At 46.1% G+C, this 26,094-nt stretch overlaps 2 protein-coding genes across 4 annotated transcripts in view; one reads left to right on the top strand and one right to left on the bottom strand.

Annotated features, from left to right (window-relative positions):
• Positions 1-13,555, bottom strand: part of ANGEL2 (angel homolog 2) — a 30,959-nt gene extending 17,404 nt beyond the window's left edge. For 2 of the 3 annotated variants that reach the window (XM_073553365.1, XM_073553366.1), the window contains exons 1-3: positions 13,407-13,548; positions 12,590-12,650; positions 381-839 (exon numbers count right to left, since the gene is read on the bottom strand). In XM_073553365.1, the coding sequence (XP_073409466.1) occupies positions 381-839; positions 12,590-12,614 (484 nt within the window). In that variant the 5' untranslated portion in view covers positions 12,615-12,650; positions 13,407-13,548. Of the gene's footprint in view, positions 1-380; positions 840-12,589; positions 12,651-13,406 lie in introns of all 3 variants that reach the window. The other variant, XM_073553367.1, reaches the window with a different exon arrangement.
• A 190-nt stretch (positions 13,556-13,745) lies between these two features.
• RPS6KC1 (ribosomal protein S6 kinase C1) overlaps positions 13,746-26,094 on the top strand; it is a 165,100-nt gene continuing 152,751 nt past the window's right edge. The window contains exons 1-3 of the mRNA XM_073553364.1: positions 13,746-14,068; positions 19,607-19,642; positions 21,589-21,709. Of these exons, the coding sequence (XP_073409465.1) occupies positions 13,964-14,068; positions 19,607-19,642; positions 21,589-21,709 (262 nt within the window). The 5' untranslated portion in view covers positions 13,746-13,963. The remainder of the gene's footprint in view (positions 14,069-19,606; positions 19,643-21,588; positions 21,710-26,094) is intronic.

Here is a 26,094-nt window from a genome sequence, read left to right as displayed (position 1 = left end):
GAGCCCCGTTCCTAGGATGGGTAAGGGGTCTCACAGGACAGCCCCCCCCCCGACCAGAAAGTTATTACCTATAATGTGAATAGCCGATAATCAATATAGATAATAACACTAATACATGTTATGCAAAGACGTCCAGCGGGGTCCGCCAGTAGCCCATTTAAAGGGGTTTTCTGGTTTTGGAAATAAGTGGTACCGATGAAGTTACAACCCCAAATACTGCCCCGATTTGCAGGAACAGTCAATGCATTTTGTAATGAATGTTTGATGTAACGTCACTGCTGATGCGGAAGGGAACGGCAGTGAACAGCCCCTTTAATGTTTCCCCATAGCCCACCTCCTGTAATACACATTGTTGTTATAAAGGGGTAATGACATCTTACCTTTAGCTTCCGTTTGAGGACCAGTTGGCACAAACACTTCTGGCGTTCCAGGAATGGGTGGAACCCGTAGATCACTTGCTGGAGGGTAAGGTCTTTTTGTCCACGGTTTACCCCTGTGCTCGTCGTCCTCGGCACTTTTTTTCCGTTTTCTGAATTGTTCATCTCCTTTTGCGTCCATATTGAAATTAGATATATGAAGCCACGATGACTGAGGTGGGAACCAGGGAAACGAATGGCGGGCGGGGAGGGTAGGACTGTGGGGTCCAAAATAATAATATGGCCTTGAGCTGTCCTGAGGGTGCCAGACGTTCACTGGGAAGAAAGTAGACGTCTGGTAATGTCCAGTCCACCATTGGTGTCTAGGGAGATTTCCACTCATGCAAAGGGGTCGGGAGGAACTGGCACGGGTGATACACCTACCACCCACACTCTGCAGATGCCGAGGCAACATCTGATACCCTGTGGAAGACACAGATCATTAGTGAAGGATGCAAACATGATAGTCACCATTACAGCTTATAGAGACGTCATCACTCAGCTTTCCCAAAATCCTGACTGGCAAATAGACAGATATGCAGTTCATGCAAATGTCATGAGTGACTACAAGATTCAGATGCAGTCTGCAACCATGGAGACACATAGGTCTGCATAGGAGCTGTAGACACAAAGCTGTGGGAGATTTTATATCAAGGTAACTATTGAACGGTTGTTTCATCTATTTAGCACGGGACCTGTAAGAAACGGTTGCAAAGATGAACATAACCCCTAAATGGCAAAAGCTAATATGAAACTGATCATTGGGGGTCCCACTGATCATTAGAACAAGGGTATCCATCCCTTGTACCTCCTCTCAGTGAACAAGTGTGGAATTCACCCATCTCCATAATTCCCATGGATATTAACGGGAGCAGAAACAGTTGTGTAACCAGGGCTGTGGAGTCGGAGTCGAAGTTAGTTTTGGTTGGAGTCGGAGTCGGTAGAAATGTACCGACTCCAGCTTTAAAAAAAATGTATTAATATTTCATAATTGAACTTTCATATGAATTTTATAAATGTTACTCAAATATATATGTTCTATCAAACTATGAACAACAGTGATAAGCAGTTCTGCTGGAGATAGAGACATTTCTTACTTCTTGTGTGTCACTGTTCTCCACTGCCCTTATCTAATCTTAAACTTGGTTAACCTCATGCTGCCCCAACCCCCCTACTTACAATGTATGAAACTGAAAGTGAAAATGTGTTGCAAATTCTTAGTAGTAAAGCTCCTCCTCTAGACTAGATCATACTAGGTGTGTCTTCCAAGCATCTCACAGCTGCCTGCTACTCAGAAGAGGAAGACTGTAAGGCTGGAGTCACACTAAGGCTACTTTCACACATCAGGTTTTCGGCGTCAGGCGCGATCCGGCGTCGTGCCGGAATGCCGGATCCGGCAAATGTTTTGTAAAACCTGATGTGCCGGATCCGGTTTTCTGCCGGATCCGTCTTGTTCTTGACAGACAAAACCGGATCCGTCTCATCCGGTTCATCCGTTTTTCTATCCGTTTTTCGACGGATTACGCCGGATCCGGTTTTTAAAATTGACCCTTGTGGCCTTCCGAACGGGATTGGCTACTGGAAAACTATATATAGCATGTTCCTACAGCCCTTCTTTGACAGGTTGTAGAGGAGAAAGTGCAGGTTGGAGAGAAGAGCAAGTTACTGGCGAAGATGGATGTTGTCATTGGAAATATTACCACTAGAAGTTCTGTGACGGTTTCAGTAATGAGGGACAATTTTGCACTATACTTTATGTCACCTCAAGGCAGAGTACACTGGGATGACAGAGTGTGAAAGATTTGTGCCCTAACCAAACTTGTGTACCTTCTGGACCAACAGTATATACCTTTGCCAACCAAAGTTGGCTATCTTGTCATGGTCTTACTATTTTTACCTTTAGGAGACAGGTGTGTACCTGGTTGTGTTTTATGCAAAGTATTTCACCTTTTAACAAAAGTTGTGTACATTGTTAGGAAATCACCAACAATAAACACAACTTTTCAGGTGAAATACTTTGCTTCAAACACAACCAGGAACACAACTGTGGCAAAAAGCTAAAATTTACCCACAGTTATATACCTGGTTTTGAATACCTTTTTACCTTTTAAATACCCTGTATTTAACCTTTTTTTTAAACATATTTCGCCGCAGAAAGAAATGACAGACAACCAGTGAAAACAATAATTTAACTTTTATTTAAAATATTTTTTTTTTGTGTAAACTGTTTTTAAAGTTAAAAAAACTTTTTTAATAAAGGTTTGAAACCAACCAAATGGGCATTTTTATTACAAAAAAAACATTATAACTCGGTGTAGTGTGGGGTGGAAATACTGCTGGAGGGGCTGCGGGACACTTCGACAATGGGAGTGTGGAGAGAGGACTGGGATCGTGGTGGGGAAGGAACAGTTAGAGGTGATGGTGTGGAAAAAGCTACACAATGGGTGGACATGTGGGAGGCAGAAGAGGTGGTGGGTGGTGGAGTGGAGGGTTGGGCAGGGACTGTAGGAGCAGATGATGTTGATGGAAAGTTGTATGGGGAAGGAGTTTGGTACGGGGCAGGTTGCTGGAAGTGGGGAGATGTCTGGTACTGGGGAGGTTGCTGGTACTGGTGAGGTTGCTGGTATGTAATAGGAGGGGGAGGATGGAAAGTGGCTGGAGGGGGTGCAGATGTAATAGGAGGGGGAGGATGGAAAGTGGCTGGAGGGGGTGCAGATGTAATAGGAGGGGGAGGATGGAAAGTGGCTGGAGGGGGTGCAGGTGGAGGAACTACAGTGGTGGGAGGTGGAGGTTGGGAGGTAACCTGCTGTAGAGCACCGTGGCACGAATGCATTACATGCATCTGCTGGGTAGGAGATACTGTTGCCATGCGCTCCACAACAGACCTGAAAAAGGTGTGGTTTGGCGAAGATCTTGCTTCTGAATGCATGGTTTGCAGAAGTGTCTTCACCTCCAGAATGCTGGAGTTGATCTGCTGAAAGCCTGCGGAGATTTGCTCTGACAAGACTTTTAGACAGTTCTGGAAAGATGCATTCAGATGCAAGAACTGTGGCGCATAACTCTTTTCCTGACCCCTCTGCCGCTGCCGCCCAGTACCCGCAGGTGTACTAGAGGTGGCAGGGGCAGAAGGGTGGGGTAAAGGGAAAGCGATCTCCTCACCAGCAGCTTCATGTAATGTAGGCGGCCACGATGCTCCTGTGCTGGTGGATGGGACAGATGGGTCGAATGTGTGGGAAGGCTGGGAAGGTGCAGATGTACCGGGGCGGTCGAAGTGTCCCTCGGTGCCGGTCTCCTCAGGGATCGCCTCAGAAGGGTCCAATCGTGCAGGCTCCCGAGTGCTGCTCACCGTGCTGTGGAATAAAGAGAAAAAAAAAAAATTAAAATACTGACATGGTATGGCCCTGGCTGAAAAAAAAAAGTTACATCTAACATTTTTTTTCACATGTGGTGTGTAATATTTACCTTCTAGTGACCATTGTTTCCCGGAGGAACGACAGGGCTCGTGCGTACTTGTACTTGCTCCTGCGTCCTCCAGATCCACTCGGGGCCCGCATCTCTTTATTGAACTCCTTCTTGAAACGATCCCTCACAGACCGCCACCGATTCACAATTCTGTTCCCTGAAACGAGAAAGGAGTGGTTAGTATACAACATCAGTGTTTCACAAACTCCAGTCCTCATGGTCCCCAGGGGTCATGTTTTCAGGATTTCCATAGTAAATAGAAATCCTGAACACATGATCCGTGGGGACCACGAGGACTGGAGTTCGGGAAACACTGGTTTACATCAAGCAACCGGTACTGTATATACTTACGCTCTTTAATCTGGGCCCGAACATCGAGGTCCTCCCAGCGGCCCACAAGGAGCGAACAGATTTCCTCCCAGAGTCGTCGGGTAACAATAAGGTCAGCGTGGCGGCGGTCAGCCATATTCCAGAGCGGCTCCCTTTCTCTGACGAGATCGATGAGGTGGTCCACATCGAGTCCTCCATCCTCACCGTCAGAGTCGGGAGCACGCTGTGAAGGCTGTTAAAGAAAAAGACAAAAATAACATAATTAGCCTCCACAAAAGAAATAAAAAGTGCAAAAAAACAAAGCAAAAATATTTATACTTACACGCTGGTGACCGCCGCGTTGCTGTCGCCGACGACCCTGGGAGGCACTGCGAGGACCTCTTGGCCGAGCACCAGATTGGGAAGACTAGAGAAGAAAACAAAAAATGTTATGTCTTTGGATGTAGGCATTTGTTTGCTGTGTGTGGTCTGCAGAACATTGTTTTCTATGTGTTGTGTGTAGTGTGATGTTGTGTTTCTGCGTTTGATGCAAAAAACTTACCAATTGTGAGCCCACTCCAGGTGTCTGTCCACCCCTTCCTTCTTCTTCTGGGAGCTCCTCTTCATCTTGTGAATCCTGTTTTGAAATAAAAGGCAATGAATAGACATATATTACAGAGATGATGGATTTTGGAAATAAAAACTTACCGTCAAACGCTGACGATGCGAGGGAGGGCTCCCAGAAGATGATGTGCTGTCTTCCTGGTGGCCACACTCCATGCCTGTGGGTGGTGTTCCAGCTGCTGCCATTGCTGCTGCTGCTGCTGCTGCATCTATTGGGCGGCTGTTGAATAAAGAGAAACAAAGGGCCAATGAATATCTTGATATTCAATAGCCCTAGTTTGGAGGAATGGGGGATTTGATAATTACCGTCTCTCATCTGCTGCTGGCCTCCCCTCCTCAGCATGTTCCATTTGCTGCTCCATTTGGGGTGGTGGTGGTGCTGCAGTGGTCTCCTGCCTTCTCCTGCTGCGCTTGGTTGCTTTCTTGGGTGGCATGTTGGGTGTGGCTGTGGGTCCCACTGTCTTGCTTTTATATATGTCTTGTGGGCAGAGCTACTGAGCATGCTCAGACCAAAAAAACCGGATCCGGCCACCGGATCCGGCTTTCGCCGGATTAGGCGCATTGCGGCGCTCATAGGCTTTCATTGTGTGAAAAAGACGGACGCGCCGGATCCAGCGTGTCCGGCTTTTTCGCCGGAGACAAAAAACGCTACAGTAGCCGTTTTTTCCAGACGCCGGATCGCGACACATTGCCGGATCCGGCGAAAACCGGATGAAACGCATGGCCATCCGGCGCCAATGCAAGTCAATGGGGGGGAAACCGGATCCGGCATTGCATTTCGCCGGATCCGGTTTCTGTCAAAAGCGCCGGATCGCGCCTGACGGCGAAAACCTAATGTGTGAAAGAGGCCTAACCTGCGCAAAATACGGTCAGTATTTTACATGCCTAATACGGATGACAGACCCCTAAATAGTGCTCCGTATGTCATCCGTAATCAAGGTGTGGTCGCGTATTTTGCGCATGTCAGCATCCGTATGTAATCCGTATGGCATCCGTATGGCGAGATTTTCTCGCAGGCTTGCAAAATGGACATATAATGGAGCCCTATGACAGGGTTTCTAACAGACACCGGGTGCGTATTTCTCGCAAGTCACATGTGTGGTCCGTGTGTAATCTGTATTTTTTGCGCACCCATAGACTTGCATTGGCGTACTACGGTCGTAGTACGCTGACAATCGCAGCATGCTGCGAGTGGCACGGAGCGTAGGATACTGAGGAGAAATATACGCCTGGTGCGAGTGACCCCATAGAAAACCATTTGTCCGTGTCTAATGCGTGCTTTTTGCGCCTCTCACTCTCCCGTATTCCTCGCCAGTGTGACTCCGGCCTAAGAAGTATTATCCTTTCAACAAACTTTGCATCAGTTAACTGTGAGTACTTGAGGAATAATAACAGTATTACTGACCACTATATCAGTTGTACGACCTGGCAATAATTTTGTACAATTGTTTTTGGATTGTGAATGCAGAATTAAAAATCTGAGAATGTCAAAGAAGCATCACATTAAATCAGCTGTATTTGAACATTTAACCATCACTCAAGATAGAAAACATTATGTCTGTCAGTGTATGACAAATGATCCAGACGAAAACAAATGCTGTGAAGCCAAGATGAATGCATATTCAGGCAAAGATAAAAATGCTCCTACCAGAGCTTCTAATCTAAAGAGACATTTACAGCGCTTTCATCCAGAAGTACTGAAAGCAGTGGATGAGAAAGACTGCATCCAAACCAATGAACCAGTGCCCAGCTCTTCCAGCCAAACAAAGGAGCAGAGAACTTTGCAGCCATCAGTTGCAAGATATTTTGTCAGTGACAAAGTTACTGTGACAATGACAGTAGATACATTTAAAAAACAGATCATAGTGCTTGTTGTAAAGGATAGTGTGCCTATTTCATTATTTTCACGACCAGCTTTTATGTGTCTGAATGGGGAAATGGCCCGCAAGCTTGGTGTTTCTCTGGAGAGAGAGAGTATTAGAAAATTAGTAATCGAAGAAGCTTTTAAACAAAAGGAAGAACTTAAAAAAACTCTCAAGGGACGCTTTCTGTTTCTTAAAATGGATGCCTGCACACGTCACAGAGTGAACTATTTTGCCATCAATGTCCGATTTGTTTGTGACAAAAATGAAATAGTTACCAAGACATTGGCAGTAAAAGACACCAAAGCTCATCACACCAGTGAGTTTCTCCAGGTCTTGGTGGAAAAGGTTCTGCAAGACTATGAACTTAAAAAAGAGCAAGTTCTTTCTGTCGTAACTGACAATGCTTCAAATATGATAAGTACTATTAAGCTAATGAATGAGAGTAATGATGGTGACCAGCAGCTAGAAGAACATTCTGGGTCCACAGACACAGAAATGTTTGAAATAGAGGAACACAGTATTGTAACTGAGGAGCAAACTGAAGTTGCTTCAGATGAATAGCAACATGATAGTTTAGATGATCTTGTTGAAACTGTGACAATATGTTCTTTCATTCATCACATGCGCTGTGTTGTGCATACGCTACAGCTGGCTATAAGAGACAGTCTGCAAGAAGGACATGCTGCTGCACTGATTGGCAAGGTGAGAAAATTGGCTACTGTTGCCAGAACCCCTAAAGTTGACTCAATTTTGAAGAGACGTGCTGGAAAAGGGGCAATTATTGATCAAGCCACACGATGGGGCAGTACTTACTTAATGATTCAGCGCTTGGTTGAACTGAAAACCTTTCTTGTAGAAATGACTAACCCTCAACTGACGCTAAATGAAAGTCAGTGGAATCAGGTGACTGAGCTGGAAAAATTGCTAGAGCACCCATTTACAGTGACTAAAAAATTACAAGCAGAGGACTTAACTCCAGGTATTTTCTTAAAGGAGTGGAAGAACCTGATGTTTCGCCTGTCCCAAAGAGGAGGGTTAATTGCAAGTGGCATTGCTACATCAATGAAACGGAGAGAGGAGCTACTATTACAAAATAACATTCTTTTGGCAGCTGTTTATGTAGACCCAATGCATCGGATTCTTCTAGATGATCAACAGCTAAGTAAAGGAAAAGAAGCTCTGTTTGAAATAGCAGTAAGGATGAAAGGGTTGCAGAACAGTCAGGAGGAACAAGAAGAATTTGGTCGTCCTGCCACATCTTCACCCTCATCATCAGCTGATGAAGAATTTAATTTCGAAAAATATTTGGATCACAAGGACCGTGCAAAGCGTTCCCGCATAGAAGAAGAGTCATCCCCATCAAGGAACACAGCCAGTATATTTCAGCAGAATTTTTCATGTGCACTAAAAGAAATTGAGAAATTTGACCGTTCATCAAAAATAACAGTGCAACAAGCGATTCCTCTGTATCCTGACATTGTCAGAGATGTTGCCCGAGTGGTTACTGCTTTGCCACCAGGGCTGCCACTAGGAATTTCGGGGCCCCATACTGGCAAAATTTTAGGGGCCCCCTTGAGACTCCGCCCAGGCTCCACCCAGCCCCGCCTCCACCCCTCATACTGTCCACAGTCCCACCGCTCTCTCTTGGAAAAACTCCACTTCTCACCTATCACACATTAACAGTTCCCATCACCAGATCACACATATAGATGGCAGCTTTTGCTTTGGACAAAAGATTTTTTTAAACCGCCACCATAACAGGGTAGACACTTTTGGCCAGGCCCTACTCTACTGTAACCTATTAAATATTTATTAAAATATGCAATACACTTTAGGTATATTTTTATTTATTTTTCAATTTTTAAAATGACCAATAATATCACATACAAGGAACAAATACCGCTACACCATGTCCAGACCACATATTATCACCACATAGTGACCTATAATACCATATACAAGGAACAAATACCACCACACCATGCCCAGACCACATATTAACACCAGATGGTGACTGAATACTACAATACTGATCATTAATAAAAAAAACATAATACTATCACCATAAGTGGCATTATACACAGGAGATCTGTATTTAGTATGCAGTGTCTGTGTACAGGTAATATATTGATCAATCACATTATACACAGGAGCTCTGTATATAATGTACAGGTAACACAGTGATCACTGGTGACATTATACACAGGACCTCTGTATATATATATATATATATATATATATATATATATATTATACAATGTATAGTGTCAATGTACAGATAACACACTAACTCACCAGTGATGTCTCTAGGTGAAGTCCTTGATCCTTGCTTTTCATTCATCCAGCACAGATCGCCATCACGTCTTCCAGCCAGGACTCGTCACTGCAGGAAATAACTGTTGAGAGTTCCGCTTGCAGAACACATTACTTATTTTTTCCCAACTTCTACATTACATCACATGAAGAAAAAAAGGCGACATAGTGTCGCTCTGCACAGTAACAGGACCGCCCCCCCCCATTTAAAACAGTATCCTCAAAAAATTAAATACATCACTGCAGTAATAATATCCCTTAATTATCCCCTATGGTAATAATATCCCCCATCCTGACCCCCGTGTGTCTCATTCCTGGCTTTAGCCATATGTTCTCCCATCCAGCCCTCATGAGTGTCCATTCTGCCCCCATATAATTTCCATCGTATCCATCCTGCCCCATGATCCTGTGCGATCTGTCTCCAATCATGCCCCGTATCTCCACTCTGCCCCCATGTCCAGCACTCTGCCCCCATGTCCAGCACTCTGCCCCCATGTCCAGCACTCTGCCCCCATGTCCAGCACTCTGCCCCCATGTCCAGCATTCTGCCCCCATGTCCAGCATTCTGCCCCCATGTCCAGTATTCTGCCCCAGCACCCAGCATTCTGCCCCAGCACCCAGCATTCTGCCCCCAGTCCAGCATTCTGCCCCCAGTCCAGCATTCTGCCCCCAGTCCAGCATTCTGCCCCATGTCCAGCATTCTGCCCCATGTCCAGCATTCTGCCCCATGTCCAGCATTCTGCCCCATGTCCAGCATTCTGCCCCATGTCCAGCATTCTGCCCCATGTCCAGCATTCTGCCCCATGTCCAGCATTCTGCCCCATGTCCAGCATTCTGCCCCCAGTCCAGCATTCTGCCCCCAGTCCAGCATTCTGCCCCCAGTCCAGCATTCTGCCCCATGTTCAGCATTCTGCCTCATGTTCAGCAATCTGCCCCCAGTCCAGCAATCTGCCCCCAGTCCAGCAATCTGCCCCATGTTCAGCATTCTGCCCCCATGTCAAGCATTCTGCCCCCATGTCAAGCATTCTGCCCCAAGTCCAGTATTCTGCCCCATGTCCAGCATTCTGCCCCAAGTCCAGCATTCTGCCCCAAGTCCAGCATTCTGCCCCAAGTCCAGCATTCTGCCCCAAGTCCAGCATTCTGCCCCATGTCCAGCATTCTGCCTCATGTCCAGCATTCTGCCCCATGTCCAGCATTCTGCCCCATGTCCAGCATTCTGCCCCATGTCCAGCATTCTGCCCCATAGCCAGCATTCTGCCCCATAGCCAGCATTCTGCCCCATAGCCAGCATTCTGCCCCATAGCCAGCATTCTGCCCCAGCGCCCAGCATTCTGCCCCAGCGCCCAGCATTCTGCCCCAGCGCCCAGCATTCTGCTCCATTAGCCAGCATTCTGCCCCAGTCCAGCATTCTGCCCCATGTCTTGCATTCTGCCCCAGTCCAGCATTCTGCCCCATGTCTCGCATTCTGCCCCATGTCCAGCATTCTGCCCCATGTTCAGCATTCTGCCCCATGTTCAGCATTCTGCCCCATGTTCAGCATTCTGCCCCATGTTCAGCATTCTGCCCCATGTTCAGCATTCTGCCCCATGTTCAGCATTCTGCCCCATGTTCAGCATTCTGCCCCATGTTCAGCATTCTGCCCCATGTTCAGCATTCTGCCCCATGTTCAGCATTCTGCCCCATGTTCAGCATTCTGCCCCATGTTCAGCATTCTGCCCCATGTTCAGCATTCTGCCCCATGTTCAGCATTCTGCCCCATGTCCAGCATTCTGCCCCATGTCCAGCATTCTGCCCCATAGCCAGCATTCTGCCCCATAGCCAGCATTCTGCCCCAGCGCCCAGCATTCTGCCCCAGCGCCCAGCATTCTGCCCCAGCGCCCAGCATTCTGCCCCAGCGCCCAGCATTCTGCTCCATTAGCCAGCATTCTGCCCCAGTCCAGCATTCTGCCCCATGTCTTGCATTCTGCCCCAGTCCAGCATTCTGCCCCATGTCTCGCATTCTGCCCCCATGTTCAGCATTCTGCCCCCAGTCCAGCATGCTGCCCCATGTTCAGCATGCTGCCCCATGTTCAGCATGCTGCGCCCAGTCCAGCATTCTGCCCCATGTTCAGCATGCTGCGCCCAGTCCAGCATTCTGCCCCATGTTCAGCATTCTGCCCCCAGTCCAGCATTCTGCCCCATGTTCAGCATTCTGCCCCCAGTCCAGCATTCAGGCCCATGTTCAGAATTCTGCCCCCAGTCCAGCATTCTGCCCCCAGTCCAGCACTCTGCCCCCGGGATCACCGCTGTCAAAAGAAAAAAAAAAAAAGTTCTCCTTACCTGGCCGCGGTCCAGCGGCGGGCAAGGCTCCCTCCTTTCCTCCACGCTCCACGCATGTCATTAGCGTCTAGCTGCCACCCGTAGCGCTGCTAGCCAGGGCCCGGTTTACCTGCCAGTAGGGGCCTGGTGAGCAGAGAGGAGACCGGGCCCGATGCAGGCCCCCTCTGCCTCCCGGGCCCCATACACCAGTCAGGACAGTAATACACCAGGGCCGGGCCCCATACACCAGTCAGGGCAGTAATGCCCTGATGGCGGCCCTGTTTGCCACCAACACAAGTTAGTGTAGAGAGGTTGTTCTCTGCTCTCAAAATAATTAGATCAGATTTGAGGGCATCCATGAAGGAGGATCTGACAGAGGCAATACTTTTTCTGAGGACAAATTTATAGATTTCTTCTTATTAACTGCATAAAAGTGTTTATTGCATATTTACTTACAGTTTAGAAAAGTTTATAAAAGTTATTTGCTATATTCTAATTGTATTCTAATAAATGTAGTTTTTGCTCCAAGTGGTCTGATTACTTATATGATGGTGAGAAACTGAATAAGCACGATGTTTAATATTTTACAACAGTAAATTTGTTGTTATGAATTGGCCATTTATGAAGGAGTCGGAGTCGGAGCTGGAGTCGGAGCCTGATAAAATCCAGGAGTCGGAGTCGCAACTGTGGCTTACCAACTCCACAGCCCTGTGTGTAACTATGTTGCATCATTCAATCTCAGAGAGAAAGAATGGTGCCCGACCTAATGATCCTGGGGTGTCAACTAGAATCTATCCTACTGATAACTGATGAACATCCTTCAAGGGAAAAAAAAACCTTTTATCCTCTTCCCAACGTGGGACGTACATGTTGCCGCCATCTTTGTACTCCAAAGACGCTAAAAAGCTTGAATCGCGCTGCTTTTCCCAGAAAATTTTTTATATTATATATATATTTAGTATCGCCACATCCACAAAAGTGTGAACTATAAAAACAAAGTGAAATGACCTCACACAGTACAAGGCATAAAGAGAAGATCAAAATGGCAAATTGTGTGTGTTTGTGTGTGTGTGGGGGGGGTTCAGACAACTTCATCTCCCTCAAAAAAAAAAAAAACCTGATCAAAACATCATATGTATCCCAAAAATCAGTCATTTAAAACCAACAGCTCACCAGGCAAAAAAACAAGTCCTCACACAGCTTCATCGACGGAGTCTGATGCTGTGATTTTTTTTTAAACTATTAAAATATCAAAATAATAATAAAAAAAAAAATGTTTTTAATCTCTGCGCTTGTACTGACCTGGAGAATCGTGCTGTCGGGTCATTTTTTAATTGCACAATGAACGCAGTAAAAACGAAACCTAAAAAAAAATAAATAATAATTGCGGGATTGTGTTTATTTTCACCATGTTAGCGGATTTAAAGGGGTTGTCTAGGACTGTCAGTGATATCCTATCCTTAGGATAGATCATCATCAGTCTAATTGGTGGGGTGACATTCGGCACCCCAGCTGATCAGCTGTCCTCGGTAGCGGCCAGAATTGGTCAGCACAGCGCCATCCACTGATAGTGGCCGTGGCCAGGTACTGCACATTTGCCCCTATTGATTTGAATAGCGGATGTGCAGTACCCAGCCACGGCCAATATTAGTGGATGGCGCTGTACTGTGCAGCCTCGGCCACCGCTAACACCTGATCAGCGGCGGTGCGGCCTGTTCCATTCCCATACATCAGGCGTTGATGACCTATCCTAAGCTTTGGCCAATGTTAAAGTCCCGCACAACCCCTTTAAATTTTTTTGTCCCCATTTTTCAGCACATTATATGGTAAAGTGAATGGCGATAGTCAAAAATTACAGCTCGTCCCGCAAAAAAAAAAAAAAGACAAAAAAAAAGACAAAAAAGTGGCTTTTGGAAAAAAGGGAAAAAAAAAAATAGAAAGATAACCCTGGTGGGCAGCCTCATTTTATAAAGTGATGGGTTTATTGTCATGAAGTCAGATTACAGGCTCAACCAGCTGATAACAGAGAACAATAGCATCTGGAGACATGATGACTTCCGGGTCAGAAACCTGCGCGCCCCTCACACCCGGGGGCCACAGACTGGCCCCCAGCACGTACCTGACTACCTCAGCACAGCCAGTGCAGCTCCGCTATGGTGACAACCACCACAGCCGGCGTCCATGTCAGGGAGCGGTGCATGCCGGGAGGAAGAACGGTGAGAAATGCTCTCTCGCTACTGATTGGTTAATGCGGCCGTGATACGTTGTGTCAAGTCAGTGGTCACGTGGCTGAATCGGACCACGCATGCAGGCCCTCCTCTATCCAACCAATCAGAAGCAAGAACTATCATCCAATCAGAACGCTCCTTACAGCTCCAGCTGGCGGAAGTGCTCCACGCTCACTGCGGCCGCTTATGCGGTTCATTCACCGGAAGCGGAAGTGGGGATTGAGGTGTGGCTTAGAGGGCTGTATGAGAGTGGGGCAGTCTGTGTGTGTGTACGTTCTGTGACACAGTGTGTGGTGTATGGAGGGTGCTGTGTCCTGTGTGTCCAGCATTATGGCTGGCTGGGGTTGGATGATGTGTGCACTAGCTATGGTCAGTAGTAGGTGAGGGGTGCAGGTTACATGGCTGCTCATCCTTTGAATGGACTCTCTCTGGGTGTAACTGGAGCAGTATGATATCCCAAAGAGACAAGGCAGGGGATCTGGCCCGCTTCTACACCGTCACCGACCCCAGGAGGCACCAGAAAGGCTTTACTATCTACAAAGTCACCGCCAGGGTAAGTGCCAGTGTGCGCAGGCGAAACACTGACAGAAACAGATCGCAGTCTAGTCTGTCTGTGACCGCAGATCGGATGTGTATGGTCATGTGACTGCGCACTGGCGCTGTCAATATGGAGGGAATCGGGACAGTGTGAACATTGCGCACCGTCATCCACAAGTCTGTAGTAACCTAGAGGGACACTTTGAGTATGGAAAACCCCCTTTAAAGGGATATTCCCATCTCCAAGATCCTATCCCAATATGTAGTAGGTGTAAGAATAATATTAGCAAATACCTTCAATTAGAAATGTAGTACAGTTCTTCTGATAAGCTATATTGCTTATCTCATATGCAGGGCAGTAGCAGCTTAGATATCCATGGTTATGACCACTAACAACTAGCCTTCACTATGTGAGTGGTCAGAACCATGGATATCTCAGCTGCTGCAATGCCTGCACTTAGGCAAGCGGCGTAACTAATCAGAAGAACTATACTACATTTCTAACTGGAGGTATTTACTATTATTATTATTAATACATATTGGGATATGATTTTGGAGATGGGAATACCCCTTTAAAGGGAACCTGTCAGCAGGATTGTGCACAGTAACCTACAGACAGTGTCAGGTTGGCGCCGTTATACTGCACTGATACCTGGTGATGAAATCCGTCTTGTGGTTGTTGTTTAATCTTTATTTTCAGTTTTGTGTCAATGATATGCTCGTGTTGGGGGGTGGGATATGTGATGCTCTGATTAGCTATTCATAATGCAGGCTGCTACTGACAGGTCACCCATCCCTCACTGACCGGCTCCCTAGCTTACATAATGAATATCTGTATATACCGTAGGTCACTGTGCACAATCCTGCTGACAGTTTCCCTTTGAGGATGATACTTTGGCCATACATTAAGACTTGCATTGTCAGCAGAGATCTGGGGAATAGGGAAGAGCTGCCGTGGTTATGACTTCTGTATTGTCTGGAGGCTGAAGGGAAGGCGCGCTCCTCCGACGTGTCAGATATGGCGTCACTACGGGGAGAAGGGTGCTGGGTCTGTGCTGCTGCGGTTCTCAAGCTCACTAAATTGCAAAGTGCTTATAAAATCAGGCCACCTCCTCTATCACAGTTACCTAAAGGGACGCTGTCTGCACAGACTGACTGTTCAAACCAAGCACAGGCGCTCGGGGCATCACGGCGGGGCCAAACATCTAACTCTACCTCCCCACCTGCTTGTTTTCCCGCTATCTCTTTGCCCACCTGTTCTGTGATTGACAGCTCTGGCTTTATAGCGCCAGGGAACGGTGGAGATAGATTGAAAACAAGTAGTGGGGAGGTACATATAAAACAATGGTTGCAACGAGCGGCAGTGCTTGCTTTGGACAGTCATTATGTGCTGACAGCGTCCCTTTTAAGGAGAACATGGCAGAGGCAACACTCCCATGACGTGGTGCTGAACTGTCAATCTTCAGGTGCGCTCCTGAGGCGACGTCTTGACACAGCCTCTTTAAGCTGGCCGTACCCATGAGATATAAATGCAGGGTATTGGCTTATTTTTAGTAAAATCCGCTGTTCGTTTTTGGTGGGTCCCCGCCACAGACGTGTGACTTTTGAACCAATCTCATCAGATTTATCTCGTGTGTAGGAATCGGTATTGCACACAAGTAAGCTATAATCCTTTATCCTATGTTTATTTCTTATTTATAGCCGCCAATACGAAGATTAGCTCCAATTTCTGTCCAATACTAGGTACAAATCATGGACAAGGGGGCTGCCGCTTCTCTTTATTTGCATGCATGATGCAGAAACTTTTTAATCCAGTATGTGCAGAAAAGTATGTGCCCCCTGCAAATTCCACTCCAAGAGCTTTTCTCGCCTTCCACTCTACAGCCATAGACATGAATATGGAGTTGGCCCCTTTTCAGTTGTGTAATAGCTTCTTACCTTCTGGGAAGGATTTCTATAAGATTTTGGAGGAGTCTTTTGGAATTTTTGCCCCTTCATCCAGAAGAGTATTTCTGAGGTGCGATACTGATGTTGGGGAGAGGCCGGGCTCACCATCTCCCATGTGAGGTACGATACTGATGTTGGGGAGAGGCTGGGCTCGCCATCTCCCATGTGAGGTGTGATACTGATGTTGGGGAGAGGCCGGGCTCGCTGTCTCCCATGTGAGGTGCCATACTGATGTTGGGGAGAGGCCGGGCTCGCCGTCTCCCATGTGAGGTGCCATACTGATGTTGGGGAGAGGCCGAGCTCGCTGTCTCCCATGTGAGGTGCCATACTGATATTGGGGAGAGGCCGGACTCACCGTCTCCCATGCGAGGTGCGATACTGATGTTGGGGAGAGGCCGGGCTCGCAGTCTCCCATGCGAGGTGCCATACTGATATTGGGGAGAGTCCGAGCTCGCAGTCTCCCATGCGAGGTGCCATACTGATATTGGGGAGAGGCCGAGCTCGCCGTCTCCCATGCGAGGTGCCATACTGATGCTGGGGAGAGGCCGGGCTCGCCGTCTCCCATGCGAGGTGCCATACTGATGTTGGGGAGAGGCCGGGCTCGCCGTCTCCCATGCGAGGTGCCATACTGATGTTGGGGAGAGGCCGGGCTCTCCGTCTCCCATGCGAGGTGCGATACTGATGTTGGGGAGAGGCCGGGCTCTCCGTCTCCCATGCGAGGTGCGATACTGATGTTGGGGAGAGGCCGGGCTCGCCGTCTCCCATGTGAGGTGCCATACTGATGTTGGGGAGAGGCCGGGCTCGCCGTCTCCCATGCGAGGTGCGATACTGATGTTGGGGAGAGGCCGGGCTCGCCGTCTCCCATGCGAGGTGCGATACTGATGTTGGGGAGAGGCCGGGCTCTCCGTCTCCCATGCGAGGTGCGATACTGATGTTGGGGAGAGGCCGGGCTCCCCATCTCCCATGTGAGGTGCCATACTGATGTTGGGGAGAGGCCGGGCTCCCCATCTCCCATGTGAGGTGCCATACTGATGTTGGGGAGAGGCCGGGCTCCCCATCTCCCATGTGAGGTGCCATACTGATGTTGGGGAGAGGCCGGGCTCTCCGTCTCCCATGCGAGGTGCGATACTGATGTTGGGGAGAGGCCGGGCTCGCCGTCTCCCATGTGAGGTGCCATACTGATGTTGGGGAGAGGCCGGGCTCGCCGTCTCCCATGCGAGGTGCGATACTGATGTTGGGGAGAGGCCGGGCTCGCCGTCTCCCATGCGAGGTGCGATACTGATGTTGGGGAGAGGCCGGGCTCTCCGTCTCCCATGCGAGGTGCGATACTGATGTTGGGGAGAGGCCGGGCTCCCCGTCTCCCATGTGAGGTGCCATACTGATGTTGGGGAGAGGCCGGGCTCCCCATCTCCCATGTGAGGTGCCATACTGATGTTGGGGAGAGGCCGGGTCCACCATCTCCATACTATATTATCCCATGTTGGGGTGCGGACTCTGGGCGGCCGTCATGTTCTTTCCCCTCTGTTTCTGTACGGACTTTGTGCGTTGGGCACAGTCATGGAGAACAGAAAAGTGTCTTCTCCAAACTGTTCCTGCAAAGATGGAAGCTACAATTGTCTACAATGGTTTAGCGGAATTTCCCTTCATTGGAGCTGAGGCCGACCCCTGATATAAAGCCCATACACAGTATTATCCTCTGCCACCATCTCTACAGAAAAAAGACAATCTTTGAAGCCACAAACAAATTGGACTGTAAGTGTATTGGGGGCGTGTCTATGTTCTCTAAGTGCACTGACACGCCCTCAATGCACTTCCAGGCTAATTTGCACGTGGCTACAACACTTGATTTCTCAGCGCTGGCACATCGGATCTCTACAGGACAGGTGTGCTTTTTATCGTTGTAGTAGGACCTATACAGCTGTAACCAATAGTTTCAGTAGTAAAATGGTCCTGACAGGTTGCAGCGTCTCCTGTGCGTTCGGGAAGAGACTGTTGCTGACTTCTGTCTCATTAATCTCATCTGCTGTACGTTGCTGCTTGTAACTTGATGCCTCCTCCAAGCCTCGTGTTTTCTCCGTCTGAGAAATGTAATGATGTCAGGTATGTGTCCTGGGAGGCGGCTGCTGCTCTGCAGGGCTGTTACGACCTGACATTACACCGGCTCAATGGCAGAAGGCTACAAGCAGTGGGCTGTGCAGCAGCAGGGAGGGGTGCTGGTCACATTTTAGACTGTGCCTCCATCAGGGCTTTTGGTCACTGTAAAATTGCAACCGTCAGAAAGCCTTAGGGTGAGAAAAAAAAATGCAGCAGATGTACAACAATGTGAGGGGTTATAGCCATATCGTAATTTCTCTTATCCTTTTACATAGTTATTTTAAAGGCAATTAAAAAATGGCCTTTTTGGTTAAAAGGAACCTGTCAGCAGGATTGTGCTCAGTAACCTACAGACAGTGTCAGGTTAGACTGATTACAATGATATCTGGTGATGAAATCTGTCTTGTGGTTCTTGTTAAAATTGTCTTTATTTGTAGTTTTCAGTTGATGAGATTCTCGTGCTCCGCAGCGCCGTGTGGGCGGGGCTGTGGTCGTGGCTATGTGGTTGTTTGCTTACATATATTCGTCCTTATGGCTTCTGACAAGTCACCGATCCCTCACTGTCCTGTCCCCTATTTTGCACACCGCATATAATATTGTGGGGTTAGAATTTTTACATTGAGCAAAATGGTGGCATCGCAGTAGCATGTAAAGCATTATGCCTTTAGTATTGCCGGGTAAAAAAAAAAAAAAGAATAAAATTACCTTTATCAAAATGGTGGAGGCGCGTTCACACTAGCATCGATCAGGTTGATAGATGCTACTGCACAACCGCAGTATATAAATTGGGGGGTAGGTCAGAGAGGGATCAGAGACTTGTCATCAGCCGTAAGGATGAATATCTAATCAGAGCACCACATTAAGCCCCGCCCCAGAGCACGAGTATCTCATTAACTGAAAATAAAGATTACACAACAACCACAAGACGGATTTCATCACCAGATATCATTGGTATCAGGATAACAGCGCCGTCCTGTGCACAATCCAAAGTGAAACGGAGTGAAAAATTTAAAGGGGTCTGAATACTTTCCGTACACACTGTAGATCAGCTTTTATGAAAAAAAAAAATATGTACGGTATTTATTTTTGAGGGAACTGAAGTTACTGCAAAACTTCAAATCTGGATTCTTGATTTTTTTAAAATTTTTTTTCTTTAGGATTCAACGTATGTTTTCTATCACTTTACATGTTATCATGCATACAGTGATAGGAGTGTGTTTCTTATTTCAACATTGGTAAAAGAGGAGTGATTTAAACAAAATATATATATATATATTTGTTTCTATACTTTTTCTTTTTTTTATATTTAAATGTGAATCCCACGATTTTTGAGCCGCACTACCTGAGAACAACTACTACACCATGTGTGGCGCTGTGGTGTCCGGTTTGGGTGCTTACAGCTGTGTTCACAGAGGGGGCAGTTGAGACAACACGAGGTTTCGTTAAAATCTTTGACATTTTACAGATTTTTGTTCGGCATTATGTTACAGTGAGGTTTTCTTTCTTGTTTCAGATTGTTTCCAGAAAGAACCCTGAAGATGTGCAGGAGGTAATCCCGCTCTGACTAACTTCTCTATGCACTCTGATTGATCAATATCAAAAATTATCTCCAAGAAATTATACGTTTGAGCGTAGTTTATCCCAATCCTTCTCTTTCCGTAAATCTGTCCTCTCTGGGGTCTTTGGAGCAGCGATCTAGGCTGCTGTATGCAGGACCCTTGCAACATAGAACTGATTTGGTACTTATGTTGTAGAGGTTCCCTCATGTAGCATAATCGGAGAGTGCTCAGTTCAGACCAGGGGTGCAACCGTGCTGTTAATCTGAACTGTCGGTCTTTGGGAGCGAACTGTCGGTCTTTGGGAGCGAACTGTCGGTCAAGATGCCAGGAGTCAGATAATTTTGTTCTCAGGGCTGTCAGCCATACTCTTACTCCCCTCTTCCTATGAGTAACACATGCACACTTTGCTATACACTTTGTCTAGGCATTGGGAGGAATACCTGTGAAGGTGGCTGGGTACCTTCATATTGTGAGCATAGTCCAGACCTTACTTCCCTCTATCCTCCCTGGTCTTGCTTACCATTCTGTCTGCAGACTTTACGCCCTACATTGGGAAGGGGTTAATTTCCCACGCCATAACCGGCAGGTGCAAGTTGTGTTACACAGCTGGAACCTGCCCATAAACGCAGCGACCGGAGCTAGGTTCAGTTGCTGCTCTTTAACTATTTAAATGCCACTGTCAATCTGTGATGGCGGCAATTAAGTGGCACAATTGCACGGCGCAATCGTTCCAACGCCCATTGACGGCCCCCTGCAACAAGGAAGGACATCGTAGATAGATCAGTGACTTTCCTACAAACTGCCATGTAAGGAACAAGTGATAAGACAATCGCAGACTCCTGACAGGGGCTAAATAAAATTATATAAAAAAAAAAAATCAAAATTTAAACTTAATTTTATTTCGATAAAAATAAATAATTTAAACTGTACATTAAAAACCAGATAAAAGTAAAAATCAAAATGTTTTATGTACCCCAAAAAAGTATCAGCACAATGTCATTTCAATTTGTGCTCATAGAGGTCTAAAAAAAAAAAAAAAAAAAAAAAAAGTTACGGGTCACAGAAAATTGGGAGTCAATACTCTGACCAGAATTTCCAGAGCGCGGAGTATAAAGATATTGTGCCTCCACGTCTACGGGAAAAGTGTAGGAACACCCAGAGATAATAGTGCCGCTATGCTTCTGCTCGTGACTGTCTTCCCACTATATAAATGGTGCCCGGCGTGCCCCAATTATGTCCCGAAATGCATCAGTGAGGTCCATGGCACACTGCGACGTGTGGGTTCAGAACTAAGAAGCGGCTGGATAATTTCTGAATGCGTCCGGAAAGGAGCAGAAAAGTGCACGATCGCATCCAAGGAGGGAAAAGTCCCATACAGCGGGAGATGGGAGTTACAGGGGTTGTCATCTTATGGAAAGGATTTCCCTATAAGCTCCATTAGTGCTATAACAACATTAAGAGCTTTTCTCAACCTCGCCAGGTCCGGCGCGGAGTCTCCGCTGGTGCTGCAGCTGCCGCCGGCATATATTATTGTCTGATGTCACGTCGACAGCACTGCAGCCAATCACCGAGCTCAGTGGCTCCGCAGAATTGATGACAAGATGTTCTGAACTCGGTGATTGGCTGCAGCGCTGTCAACGTGACAGCAAAGACCTGGAGAGGGTGAGGAAAGCACGTTTATTTGTTACTACTAACAAAAGCTGATAGGAAAAACTTTTCTGAAAGGGGACAAGCCTTGTAATTCATGTCACTTTATTATTTATTTTTTACATCTGGAAAGTCTGATAATCCAGCATTAGTACAGAACGGATGGATATGTTGGGCAGGAAGGTTTCCAGTATTTCTGCATCGGGTGGCTGCATTTACTATGACAGGCGCAGGTGACATTTGGGTGTTGTCCTGATTGCAGTGTGACTCCTCTCTCTTCTCTCTTCAGATTGTGACTTGGAAAAGATACAGCGACTTTAAGAAACTCCATCGGGATCTGTGGCAGATACACAAGAATCTCTTCCGACAAACTGAGCTCTTCCCTCCTTTTGCTAAAGCGAAGCTTTTTGGTAAGTGCCTGCAGAGGACGGCGCGGTGCACACGGCCTCCGCTCATGCCTGCACTTGTCCTCCATGCGTGACACTCGCTTCGTGTTCTCTTTGTGCAGATATGTATCTTTAAAGGGACTGTCCACTTTATCTTCATTTTTAGCAGACGTGTTCGGGACATAATTCTGTGGCACTCACTGATCTATAAGTGTTACAGGTTCTTCTTCTTCTTCCTTATAGTTGGCACAGATCTCCTGATCTCACGATGGCCGCTGATGGACCTCTGTGATGGGCAGCTGTGGTCAGACGCTCCTCCACCAGAGGCCATCGTGAGATCAGACATTGGGGCTGCAGACGTCCTGGGAGTTACTGGATCGTGTGTAGCCATATATTAATGTTAACCACGCCTTATACAGATTATATACCTATAGCCTGACGGCAAAATTACAAGTCAGCTGCCGACATGCAGTCATCATCATCAACGGCACCTACATACCACCATCCCACCCTATATGTCCTACCATTCTGGGGAACATGTGTTGTTTTGATCGATTTATCTCGCAATTTTGTGTATTTTGATTTTCAAAAAATGGCTGTGCTAAAATATTAAAAAATCACTGGGCTTACGACTAAAAATGCTGATCCCAGTGATTTGCCGTAGCGGGTCGCAAGCTATTTTCCCGCCGTCATCGCTGCAAAAATGTCATCAAAGAGCGGGGGCAGCTGCAGGGGGTAAGTGACGCAAATATTATTTTTATCCAGCTTAATTCCAAGGAATAACATAAGTTGAAGGGTTATTTCCACAGTAAATGTATACTTATTTATTTTGCTCATTTATATATTTATACTAATTGTTAATCTACTCACCCAGCCCAATATAAAGTTTTATTCTTGTACCTTTTTTGTGTATTTATTTATTGTTCATCTCCCTCTGCTCCTCTTTGTTTCATGCTCAACAGAGCTGACTGGTTGGTTGTATTCCAACACTGCTAAAACTATATTTCCCAGCAGCACCCTGCTTCTCCTCAGTGCTGCATACCTCTTCCTCTCCTGTGTGCTCCTAACTGGCTGCAGATCTCTGAATTCATGACTCGGCTGTGCTGGAAACTGGCTGACTACTGAATGTGTAAAATAGCACAGGCATCCACAACAGTATGTTCCTGTACACGACTCTGCTTGAATGATTTTATCTTCTGCCATTTGCATCAGTATAACTGCATGAGAGTTTTCTTACATTACGTATCTGCTAGCTGGATTTCAGCAGAGATCGCCTGTTCTGCACTCCACTTTGCTCTTCCTAAACAGCTGACAAAAGCAGTGCTTAGCTGCGACAATATATATCAGTGATGCAAAATTGCATATGCTTTGTTGATGCACACGGTAAAGTATTGTTTTTTGCCATATGCATCAAGAAAGCGTCATTTTCATTTTCGCGTTGCTGATCTGTGGGCTGCAGCCATAAAATGCTGCCCTGCAGTGCTCCGTTGTGCAGGACGGTTGAGCTCTGCTTGAAACCAGCTAACAGATCTGTGAAATCAAAACACATATGCAGCTAAACTGATGTAGATGGCAGAAGATAAAATGACGGACTGCACGCATCAACTTCTTTTGGTCATCCGCAATGCAATCGGGGTAAGCAAATGGGTTATCATGGCAGCCAGGGGCCTCATTTAGGCCCCTATAATTGCCATCTTGATTCATAGAAAAAGTTTGGACTTTTAGAACAAAATTATGAAAGGGGAAAAAAGCAGGAAAAAAAAATTTGACTGCGTCTTTAAGGGCTTAACAATAATAAATATTGACACAAATTAATTAATATGTGTGCATTAGTATGACAACATTATTATTTTGGGAATAACCCTTTAAGGGTCGAAACCCCCCTTTATCCCGTTAAACGATTTCCGGGCTCCCTCTGGTGGTCTTTTCTGGTACATCATCCATTCGCTATTATTCTGAAACAGCTGGGAGACTCTTCTACAATTATTTTTTTTTTTTTTTTCTTTTCTTTTTGACAAATGCAGAATTTTGTGAATCCAAATAAATATCAGTGGAGTTGATTTTTATGCAGAGTGTCTACATTGAAAGTCTTCCCCATTCTCGTATAGATTCCGCAGTGACACAATAACATGCACTGCTTGCTACCAAGTGTACCTTTGCTACTGACAGTGTTACCACATTTGCACCTTATTCTCTGTTTTATGCCACTATTTATATTGTCTTTATTTTTCCTCTACAACTTTGCTTATCCAAATGTTTAGACAGATTAATAAAATGCAACTTTTCCGAAATGGCATGGTCATGGACGCTGTGGTTTGGCACTGCTGTCACTCGCCCTGCTTCTATCACCGCACCCTGATGACTTTTCATTTCCGGGAAAGAGCCGGCGGTGTCAAAACTTGGGAATGTGAGAGTGGCAGCCACTGGCCAACAATGAAATTAAAGTTACCTTAAACGCCTATATTCATTGGGATCCTGGGCTCTTACATTTTTTTTTTTTTTCAGATCAGATTCCTAAAATTAATCAAGCGTCCATAAATTATCATACCCTTATAAAAGACCCCTACAAATTATCATTCTAGCCCAAAACAGATCCGTATTATTAATCCTCCTTAACAAGCCTCTAAAATGAGTCATATCCCCCTCAAACGTGACCTGACAATTTATGAAACCCTAGAACAGACCTCTAACATTTATCATGCTGCAGCACAGACCCCTAAGAGCAAGAGCAGAACCCTAAAATTTTTCATCACCTAGAACAGACCCCAAGTCTAATTATTATGTGACCAGAGGAGAAAAAAAATCAAACCGTAGCACTCTGGCCAATGCACTTATGATATTAGGTCTGCGGGGTCTGGACCACTGATGCCCCCCCGGTACGCAGTTAGACTTCCACTACAGTATACCTCATATTTACAGGACATCACTGGGATGGCACGGCAGACCCTTCTTCCTCTCTGCACAGTGACCTCTGCACAGGTACTGAAGCATGCTCCGTACACTCTCCCACAGAAGTAAATTAATCATTTTCTGTAATGTATACATTATGGCTGCCACCATTATCATGGAAAAAAAACTAGTATCGACCTTAATGAGAAAATATCAATTTAAACCTCAGCCTTGGATCTTCACCCTGAGTAAGTCTGGTCAGGGGTATCTGGGAATTTCCACATCACATTACTTCATTATTTTTTTTTATTTCTTTTTTTTTTTTTTTGTATTTCCACATAGTCTAAAAAGATTAAAAACAACAAAAAAAAAGTTAACTACTAAATGCGATTGGATCCCACTCAGGAGACCCCTGACAGCGTCTCCTGTTTTCCGTCCACTCCCTGTGCAGGAAATAAACCGTGAGTTATCATTGATGATAACGGATCCATCCTGTCCTATCTGCACTTTGAGTTCCAGCCGGCGCGCCATTACCTGTTATAGGGGGTGATAACATCAGCTTGCAATATTGTGAAATATTCCCTCTGCTATGTTCTGTTTACTTATCCAGAGGGGGCATTTATTTCCTGTAAGACCCCCGTCCTGATCCCATGCCTCAGTGTGTACTGCATGCATTATACTATATTTACAGGCAGTGATCTAATGCCGAAAAAACCAGTGAACGCAGAGGTTTTATAAAATCTGTGTGCTGTCAGTGGATGGAAATATTTTCCTTTACACTCAGAAGCGGGTGCAGCACGTTGTCTTCCTGAAATGCTAAAGGCGTGCTCACACATACAAGTTTTCCTTTTGCAGATTTCACCTTGTGCATTACAGGGTAAAATATGCAGTTCAAGTTGAAGTGCTGCGAATCCAAAAATTGGAGAATGAGTTAACTGAGGAACTATCAGTGAGCTCATTCTGTGGGTCTTTTTTTTTTTTTTTTTTTTTTCTTCCAAGCTCCTCTAAGCTGAATTATGATGACAAACCACATTAAAGTTGATTGTACTGGGAAACAAAGAGCCTGTAAAAGCAAAATGATGCAAAATTTTAAATGAAGCCCAATTGCAAAAAATGTTTAGCCCCAACCAAATATATGCATTTAACTGTAAAAAAAACAAAACAAAAAAAAAACAATAAATAAATAATGGCCCCAACTTCAAAGGTGGACCCCCATTTATCAACCTGTCTTCAGTTTTCTATGAATTATAAATAATTTGTAATATTATACTCCAGACCCATTTTGTAGTTCTTTTACTCATTGCACGAATTTGATTTATTCAGGTAGAGGCTCCAGTCTCACTGCTCTTACAGTAAAGAATCCCCTTCCATTTGGGTGCAGAAATTGATTGGTCTTGAATAGAGCTGGGCGATTCCGAACGGTAATGTTAGGCGTCGGGTTCCTGCGGCGGTTCAGCAGGAATCCAGAGCCTTGCATTCAGCGGTCTCCCATTCTCCACCGACCGCTCAGGAGCCTGCAT

Source organism: Dendrobates tinctorius, unplaced genomic scaffold, assembly GCF_039654945.1.
Source record: "Dendrobates tinctorius isolate UK_male_01 unplaced genomic scaffold, ASM3965494v1 ptg000201l, whole genome shotgun sequence".
Taxonomy (NCBI): Eukaryota; Metazoa; Chordata; class Amphibia; order Anura; family Dendrobatidae; genus Dendrobates; species Dendrobates tinctorius.
The sequence above is the reverse complement of the archived record's forward strand: the minus strand, read 5'-3'. Positions and strand labels throughout refer to the sequence as shown.